Source organism: Sinohyriopsis cumingii, unplaced genomic scaffold (assembly GCF_028554795.1).
Source record: "Sinohyriopsis cumingii isolate HCF-2022 unplaced genomic scaffold, ASM2855479v2 utg000813l, whole genome shotgun sequence".
NCBI classification, from domain to species: Eukaryota; Metazoa; Mollusca; class Bivalvia; order Unionida; family Unionidae; genus Sinohyriopsis; species Sinohyriopsis cumingii.
This window is the reverse complement of record NW_028315934.1, coordinates 34,796-45,058: the sequence shown is the minus strand read 5'-3', so window position 1 is coordinate 45,058 and position 10,263 is coordinate 34,796. Positions and strand designations below refer to the sequence as shown.

At 36.6% G+C, this 10,263-nt stretch overlaps 1 protein-coding gene across 1 annotated transcript; it reads right to left on the bottom strand.

Moving 5' to 3' along the window:
- Positions 1 to 900: 900 nt before the first annotated feature.
- On the bottom strand, positions 901 to 6,233 carry LOC149773195 (uncharacterized). Its single transcript, XM_089946642.1, has 6 exons — positions 6,086 to 6,233; positions 5,306 to 5,443; positions 4,598 to 4,720; positions 3,187 to 3,303; positions 1,768 to 1,909; positions 901 to 1,384 (listed from the first exon to the last, which is right to left on the bottom strand). Exons 1-6 carry the CDS (start codon positions 6,155 to 6,157, stop codon positions 1,260 to 1,262), a joined length of 717 nt encoding a protein of 238 aa, XP_089802768.1. The 5' UTR covers positions 6,158 to 6,233; the 3' UTR covers positions 901 to 1,259.
- Between the last annotated feature and the right edge of the window lie 4,030 nt (positions 6,234 to 10,263).

The following is a 10,263-nucleotide window of genomic DNA, read 5'->3' as shown; positions in this document are numbered from 1 at the left end:
GTCAAAACAAACCAGTATACATAGCACCCTATCATATCCTTACACATTTAATAAAAGTGTGAATAGGTTCTCTGAACCTCTTCGATTTAGCTTGATAATAATATTACAAATAAAGTTCTTCTCGGCAGGTTTCTAATAAGCATTATACTATGTATAGCTGCGTCACATAATCGCGTCTGCAGGAAATTATTGTTATAGATCGTACGTCTTGTTGAAAAAATAAATAATGCAATCCTGGCCGTGTGCGAAAGGACGCCCTATATTAAAATCTGTATATGTTCATGTAAACCTATTGATAATGTTTATAAAAATTCAGTTAAAAAGTACAAACATAATCATTGTGCACAAAGTGTGTGTGTGTTGAAATAAGCTCCCCGACATTGATTTTGAAAAGGGAGACCCATTATTCGCTCAAATCTTTAAAACAGTATTAATATTTGTTACAAGACAAACCATCCGTACATAATAGGTTTATATCCCTTCCATATTGTCCTGGAATTTCCAGATCATACAAATGAAAACGGGGCTAGATACATTTAAACTGTTTACTTGCAATCATGCCACCTTAATATAATATTCAAGACAGTATCGCTATAACTTCTTTGATAAGGAAAAATATTTAGAATAGTATATAATATATTCTAAAGTACGATGGTTTTAATTCAGATTACTTCAGAAATATTGCATGTAAATTGATATTTGGAAGACACGTTTGCGATTAGGAATGATCCATATGTTGGTTCAAGGTGGAGCAGGTGCGCAATAAAAATGTGCTGAAAGAATTAAAATTACACGAATAATATCTATGGAGCTTTTTTATGTAGGGTAGGATAGAAAATTAAATGTTCACCTCAACGAAATGCTACTAATGTCACAACGTAAAATACAGGAACCAAGTAGTGTATATTCATGCTTTATTATTAGATATGATTTATTTATTTCAAACCAAAGAATATAATTTGAAAGTTCATTTCCTCAATGAAACTGCCAATTTTGTTGAGCTCTAAATTTCTAAGAAATACAATTAAGTTGAATCTTAATTTCGAAAAACTGGATAAAATCATCAGATTATTTCAAGTGGTAACTAGCATTTCTCCGTGAAACACATTATAGAGCTGCTATTACTATTGGAAACACTGAGAGGCTGCCTCAGCAAATGGTTTATGTGCGTCTATACAATATACGTTGCAACAGTACATTCAATTAAGGTTATTCCAATAGTCTTTTTGTATTTTACTGTTTTATAGTCGCACACATTACTAGCAAAATAGCCACCAGTAGCATCTATAATAACAATAATAACGGTCGCAATATCTTAAATAACAGTAGTAGTAGTAGAAGCATGCTCTCTTGTTCCGGTCCAGTGATTTCTCGTCGACGCAGTCTGAAAAAAAGGAACTTTTGTGCATGACTTATTTAAGTTTTTTCCGAATACCAACTGTAAATACACATATAAGATCAACAGAAAACAAAAAATAAACACAGATGAAATTGAAATGAAATACCAAAAGGACACACACACACACACACACACATATATATATATATATATATATATATATATATATATATATATATATATATATATATATATATATACACGTACGAACATGTTTAGACTGTTGCCCTGAAATTCGAAGATTTAATTTAAATTTTTTTTACAAAATAGTTATAAATGTCGACTTGAGACCTAAATAGTATATGTATGCATGTATGTATGTATGTATGTATGTATGCATGTATGTATGTATGTATGTATGTTATCACCTGGCTTGGGCACCATCCAAATGACTTCAGTGTCCTTACATAGCTCTTTTGACAAGGGAGAGAGAAAATCCTTATTCGGTACGACAACGCCTGAACTCATGTACGCGGCACGATCGGATGAATTCGAGGGCAAGTCGGATGTCTAAATATACCGAATAGACATACATTGGTAAGTTGAAATGCAAGTAAGTTCCTAGATAGATAGATAGATAGATTGATTGATAGAAAGATAGATAGATAGAGAGATATATAGATAGATTGTAATAGGTACATTATATTGAACTAATCAGGTTAGAAATGACATATAAATATTAAGTTGTCTCTAGCAGATAGCCATGACATATAGCCCGAGTGATAGATAGATAGATAGATAGATAGACAGATAAATAGATAGATAGACAGATAGATAGATAGAGAGACAGACAGATAGACAGATAGATAGACAGACAGATAGACAGATAGATAGATAGACAGATAGATAGATAGACAGACAGATAGATAGACAGATAGACAGATAGATAGATAAACAGATTGATAGACAGAGTGAAGTAACTTTCATGAATTCTAATTATGATTGAGAAGTGTAACTACTTATTATAATCTGATTAGCACAATGACCTTGGAAACTGCCTGACACGGTAATTCCCAGGTGAGAACTAAACACAATTGACTACGAATCCGTCTAATTTAGTTGCAGAAGGGATTATTTGTCCTGATATTCAGTGCCGATATTATAGTGAGCAATAGCTGGTTCATGTCTGTACCTTGTTTGATATACTCAAGTCATATAATCTATCTCTTTCTCATACTGGCCACATCCAAAGTAAGTAAACGCTACCGCACATTGTATATATATATATATATATATATATATATATATATATATATATATATATATATATATATATATATAATACCCTCCAATATTTTACCATGAGATTAATTCCTTCATATTGGCAAATCAGGTAAATTATTAATTGCATAAAACGATAAGCATATCGTCCTAATTTAAATTATTTTTGTGTTTAATAGTAATGAACAAATGAAATTAATCAGTTCTAATTATAAAGATGATATAGTTAATGCATCAGACTGTTTACTTCTATGTATACTTTTAAAATAATGAAGCATTATAACCAGGATGTAATATTATACGCAGTAACGGAAAATCCTTGTTACTAAATATCCTAGAAAACCTTTATTTTCTCACTGTGCGGTCACGGACCCAAACTGATTGTTTGCTATCGTACTTCTTGACTTCAATCGATGGGTCAAGACGATGAAACTTTGTGTAAATAGGGAATAAAAGCAATGCACAGAACAGCTTGTATGGATGAAGTCGTAAAGCATTACTGAGCGACTTGGATCGGTGGCTGCAGTCATTATGCGAGAAAGATAGAATGATACATTGAAACTCACCGTTTTGTCTCCAAGGAAATCTTTCAGTTTCTCTGGGGAAAGTAATGTAGACGTGTTGATGGCGGTCAAGAAGCAGGTTGGTTTTGACATTTTGTCAGATTTGTATACAAGCAGACTCTGAAAATTGCAAAAAACATATGTTAAAAATATATTTTTCATTGTGAAGACGTCGCAGAAAAGTATAATTATGAAGTCGTGGTTTAAAATTAAAAAAAGACGAAGGAATATTGTTGACAAACGTTAAAACTGCAAGAGATTGAACTAAATTAATAGTATGTAAAAAGCGCTTTGCCTAAATATTTACATGTTGGTGCCCTTTATATTTACACACACACACACACACTCTTACACAAATGTGTGTATATATATATATATATATAGAGAGAGAGAGAGAGAGAGAGAGAGATCCTTTGACAGGCTTAAGTTATTTGTATGCTCCACACAAAATGACCTAATTTGAGAGAGACAGAAACAATCAAATAAGAAAATAAGTCAGTATTAACCAATATCCATCCAGGACTTGAATTTAAAAAATATAAGATATATTCTGATTTTTTTTTTTGATCATCAGTTGTTTGCATATTATCAAACTGTAAATCTCAGCGTTAATAGCGAACGAGACGAATATATTATTTGGTCCTTTTCATGAAAACCTTGATTGAATGCAGTATTACAAATGTTGGAACTCAAGCCGGTCTTGCTCTTTTTTATATTATTTATCATTATAACAGAATGATTTACTCCAACTCTCTCTCTCTCTGTCCCTGTCTGTCTGTCTGACTGTCTCTGTCTCTGCCTCTCTCTCTCTCTCTCTCTCTCTCTCTGGACTTTAGTCTTGACTGCAGCAGAAAAGCTTTCCTCTGGGCTAATGAAGGCAAGCATTCCAAATGTTTCTTAGCATATATTTGTGTAGCCCATCCATCCATTCAGCAATACAGAGGGATAACTTGCGAGGTTGTACAATGCGAAAAGATGTGGTTTCTGATTTTTGATTGGAATTATGCAGATGAAAATAATTCGGTGTATTCGACTAGAGAGACATTAAACTGATTATGAAGCATTACGTTTCAGAATATAGATAAATGCAGTTCGTTAAACCAACATTTTTTTTATTCATTTTACTTGTCTTTGTTCATATTACCCGCAGTTTTAGATATACTCGAGAAATTAGTCGCGTTACGTGATAGTCCTTTAATAAAAATGGTGACACAATAATTGTGGGAATGCAACGTTTATTTGAATGTGCACTGTCTAATTCATACCGGAATAATAGCAAAATATAGAATAATTGTGACACAAGTGTGTGCCGTGATGAAACGATCGAACGTGCGATTTCGTTCATGTTTGATTTTCAAAGTACTTCATTACCTGCTGAACAACTTACTATACAAGATCATAGTTCTATCGATACCTTATCGAAATCAAAAACGGCTGTGCCAGTTCCTGCAATTTCAAATTTCTCCTCTCTTGAGGTGACAGTAACTTTCTGTGAAGTTGTCTTTCCAGACTCGTCCCTGGAGGTAAGCCACGCAGTCTATATAAAAACAATCCAGCAAGTAATACATTAAAATTTGTGATTTAATTGTAGAAGAATTTACCAATGGCTGTAATATCAAAATGAGTTTTATTTACAACGGTATTGATTGCAGAAGTGGTTGCTATGGTAATGGTACAGTATGTGCTGCAGTTATTTGAATTTGTGTTACCTATCTATATAGGAAATCTATTCGTTTAAACAAAATTTAGCTATCTAAGACGTGCGGGCAACGCATCTCACCAAGCCAGTTAACTATTTGGAATATCATGAAATCTTTGGCATATGGTTAATGTAATCTGTATGGAAAATGAAAACGAAAATCGTAGGACATTAAATACGGGTACATCCTTAGTCCGGTAAAATATCTATCTTAGCATTACAATGGTCGGATGAAAAATTGTTCGCATCAGTTTTTAATACCTTATAAACACAAGCTGAAAAGTAAACACGTTTAATAGTACTACTAATTTTTATAATATAAGTGAAGAAACAATTATGTACAAGATAAGAAATAGATTAAATAAAGGGTAAGTAAGGTACGAAATCATAATGGTTTCATTCAGACTGTATTTCCATCTTTACCTTGATAGTGTCCTCTGCCTGCTTTCCTACTACATACACAACAGTGACGATCGCAGCGGTCACTATGACAACAAGGACAACAACAGATATGGCTATTATCTTAAGCCTCTTTCTCTTTTCTTTAGCCTCTTCCGGTCTCTGTAGAAACAGTACATGTTAGTATTAAAGATATGCGATTGCAATAGAAAAAAATCTACTGAAGCACATCAGCAGAAATCCTAGCAAGATAATCTAATATCTGAGAAAAACAAAGTCTTGTTGATGCGCTTGATTCCGGGATGGTTGGTCTTTTCAATTTTATTTTCTTCAAAACATGGTGCTGCTTAAATTCGTTCTAGCATATGGATACTAACCAAGCATTTTAAAGTTTGCCATCAAGCCTTACTGAATTCCGGTTCCCACACGTCACAGAGAGGAAAATGCTGGTACCATTAATGTGGCTGCACGTGCAGCAAAGAGAACGTATTGACGTTTCATGAATAAATTGAGAAGACATAAAAACAAAAATAAAATAGCTGAAATAATATAAAATTCTCAAAGTAAAAGCAATGCATGCATGTGTACTCTGAACTAGCAGATACGAATGTTTTGTCCATGAGGTCTTAAACGTTCGCTGTATCCCTTAATGAAAACAATCTAGTGAAATGATCTTTGATGTTTTGAACATAACATAAAATAATGCAAAATAATACATTTGTCCAATTTGACTGATTTTACATTCACTCACAATGTTTCTATTCTAAAGTGGATTTGAGTTTAAAGCAATTTCCCAAATCTTACCTTTGGTTCAGAAGCTGTTTGCACAACAACTGTGCCTATGTCTGGTTTCGTGTCGGTTGTCATCGGCTTCATGATGCAAGAGTGAGAAAATCAGACGCCTTTGACAGCAGGATGTTCTTGAATACATTTGTCACGAGAACACGAGTACTTATACCCAGAAATAGAGGCGTGGCATAATACTTATTAAAACAATATAAATTTCGATTGGTCTCCTCGACCAGGAAGTGGTAACTGCTAACGGATTGGAAGCTCTTGCTATATGATAATTTGGTCAGGGTGCAATATAACATGTTATCACCAGACATAATTATGTGACGAGCGAGCATAATTGTTTTTCTCTCAATCTTAGATTGAAACGTTTATTCTAGTACACCTACCAACAAGCCTACCCGAATGCAACAGGGCCAAAAATTCTTCCTACCATTCTGTATTATTCCTCACTGTCTGGTGCTACCTGTTAATGATAACTTCATATCTTTTTCTAAAAGTAAACCACCAGCAGAATCCCATTACTTCTTGCATGTAAATACTAAAGTTAATATAGTGAATCGAGAATGGTAGGCTACTGCGTTAAAGATGGCAATCGTTTTATGTACTATTTTAAACATATCTTACAGGGTTGAGTTGTTGACATTACTAGAAGTTATATAAAAAAAAGCAACAAAACGAATCAAGAATGTACAGTAGTTATGGATATTACAGTTATACGTGTGTACACTTATTCAGCAATAATAAGGATTGTACCTTACATGACAATATCGTGCTTATCTTTCCATACTGGAATATGTTACAATTATCTTAATGAAAGGAATCACTTAATATAATAACTACACATAAAAGAGATTACAACAGGAAAACTATCGATGTATTTAAAAACGTTTTAAAATCTTTGTCTAACTTAGTATTTCTACTATATGTATTTATGAAATGTGCCAGTTAGACATGGGTCCATGGGAACAGCGAGTTGCGGAGATATTGTATAGTTTAGGTACTTTTCTTGTTTATTCAGGTCGAACTTCAGATACAAGGGAACATATTTTCGCGGTCTTTCATGCACATTTACTAGATAAAGAATACGTTTACCCTATAGTAGGTACATAATAGTATTGAGTAGAAGTAAGCTTCTTAAATGTATTTAAGGAACAATTCACCTCATTCCAATCCCTACCCCTGTAGCTCAAGGAAGAAAATGCAGCAATTAATATAACATTTTGTCAGAAAAAGACATTTAGTGTTATTTTATCAATAAAAATGCATTTTAAAATTACGTTGATGTAACGCAAAACTGTATTACATATTCTTAGCGATGAAGATATGTCTAACTTAACTTTAAAGCAATAATGCAAGAATACTTTTTTAAATAATACAAAACGCATTACACGTTTATAACAAAAACGAATAATTGTGTACTTTGCGATAAGTTTGAAAGAATACAAAACTAAAATGATGTAAGTATTCACTTCAAAGAATTATGTATTCAACATTCTATTTGTTTACAATATCAATGCATCTATTGACAATACACATGGGATTATGTAACATTCAATTTTTCAACCAGGAACATTGGATTAGTTTACTCTGAGCACAGATTGCATGAATACGTTTGGAATAATTCCAAACAGAATTATATGCATTTGATAAACAAGTAAGACTTGAATTTGGTATTTGTTTATTGCTTTTTGTTTTAATCAACTTTTGTTTTATGCTAATACACTTCACAATTTCTTAACAGTGCTGGGAGTAGTTGGTGATTTTTAATTTTTGTCAACACAGTCTAGAACTCAGCCATCCTACTTATTTTCTCCTCGATAGCCACCGAATTATTTATTTTTTTCGTTGAGACTACGTTGTGCTGCTGTAAACAGTCCTCGATAGCTACATATTCGTGAATATAATCGCATCGAAATTAATATTCAAGCACAATCAGATACACCAGCTAATATCAATATAGCTTCAGCAATAATTGCGGCTAGTGTGCCTATAATAGTTGCTTTGGTTGCGATTCCGGTCACACCAAGGCCAACAGTTGTTGTCTCGGCAAGATCACAAATAGCATCAACAACCAAACTCGCTGGTTGAATTTCATGATCAGCACATTTTTCTTAATGATTTCATCTTTAAATGATTTTTTTTTCACTTTGATGTATTGTTCGCCACTGGTAGCGTTGAAGGTCGATTGTAGTTCTTTTTTGTATTGATATTATAATTGCGTAGTACCATTCCTCAACAATCTAATCTTGACGAGGTGCAACATACACCTTGACTTCTAAACAAATACCATTTTTACTGGCACAACAGCTATTCTTTTTGGCATCCGTCCGGCTACGGGAGACGATGGCGTAGCTCCAAAGTACGCTTTTGCTTATCCTTCTTTTCAGCTCTCTTTTCAGCTTGTTTTATTCTTCTCTTTTCCTCTGCGTTTTGAACTCCCTGCCTGACAGCTAGACGCCAGCTGGAACGGTTGTTTGCACAGCTGTCCCAGTCGTTGACATTGATATTTGCTGTCTTCATATCTTTCTTGCAAACATCTCTGTAGCGCAGATGTGGTCGTCCAGTTGGTCGTGCACCTTCTGCTAACTCCCCATATAACAGGTCCTTGGGAATGAGACCTGGGTCCATTCTCTTGACATGGCCAAGCCAGCGAAGGCGCCTCTCGCTGAGTATGGAGTACATGCTGTTCATGTTGGCGCGTTCTAGAACCTCTGTTCTGGGTACTTTGTCCTGCCACTGGATGTGCAGAATGCACCGCAGACATCTCAGGTGGAAGCTGTTGAGTTTCCTCTCGTGTCTTGCATAGGTGGTCCATGTTTCGCTGCTGTAGAGAAGTGAGCTGAGCACGCACGCTTGGTAGACACGCAGTTTGGTCTTCTCTGTGAGGTTGGAGTTGTTCCAGACCCTCTGGTTAAGTCTGGCCATCACTGCTGCTGCCTTGACAATCCTGCCGCTCACCTCAGAATCAATGGAGAGTGAGCTGGAGATGTTAGACCCGAGGTGTATGAAGTTCTCGACAACTGCCAAATTGTACCCATCGATGGAGACAGAGGGAGGGGAGTCTGTGTCCTGTACCATGACATTCGTTTTCTTCAAACTGATGGTCAGTCCAAATTCCTTACATGCATGGGAGAGGCAGCATACCAGCTGCCGAAGTCCATCTTCCGTGTGTGATATCAAGGCTGCATCGTCGGCAAAGAGCAATTCACGGATGAGTATCTCTGTCACTTTAGTCTTAGCACGGAGACGGGCGATGTTGAACAGCTTGCCGTCAGCCCTGGTATGGATGTACACTCCCTCGCTGCAGTCCTTGAATGCGTATTGGAGAAGCATGGAGAAGAACATGCAAAGAGCGTCGGCGCAAGGACACAGCCTTGTTTGACTCCGCTAGTGACTGGGAATGCTTCAGATGTTGCGCCATTGAAGCACACTGTGCTGTGCATGTTCTCGTGGAACGACATAACGACAGCAAGCAGACGTGGGGGGCAGCCGATCTTCTGCAGGAGTCTGAAGAGTCCACTCCGACTAACCATGTCAAACGCCTTTGTCAGGTCTATGAAGGCAATGTAGAGGGGCATCTGCTGCTCGCGACACTTCTCCTGCAGCTGACGTAGAGAGAAGATCATGTCTACAGTTGACCTGCCGGCTCGAAATCCACACTGGGACTCTGGGTAGACGCGGGAGGCTAGGATCTGCAAGCGCGCCAAGGCAACACGGGCGAAAGCCTTTCCGACGATGCTGAGGAAGGAGATGCCCAGATAGTTGTTGCAGTCGCTACGGTCTCCTTTGTTTATGTACAAAGTGACGATGTTGGCGTCACGCATGTCCTGTGGGATGTTTCCCTGTTCCCAGCAAAGGCAGAGGAGTGTGTGTAGGGGCTGGAGCAGTGCTAGTTTTCCGCTTTTGAGAACTTCAGGCGGAATGCCGTCGCTTCTAGGAGCCAGGTCTAAGGTTGACATTGCCCGGGGTGGGAGTGGGAGACAAGCGCCCCAATCGTCCAAAATGCCCCATACGGCCTGCGTCTCTTACTGCCTCTGTCAACTAAAATCCAGCTCCTGGCCTTCGCGAGTGGGTTAGATTTGAAGACCGGCAGACCATGTTTTCTACTAACAGGATAAGGGGTGAAGGCGGCACACTGGCGCCTTAAAACCAGTTGCTTTGGGTAGATGGGACTCGTAAACCTTGGA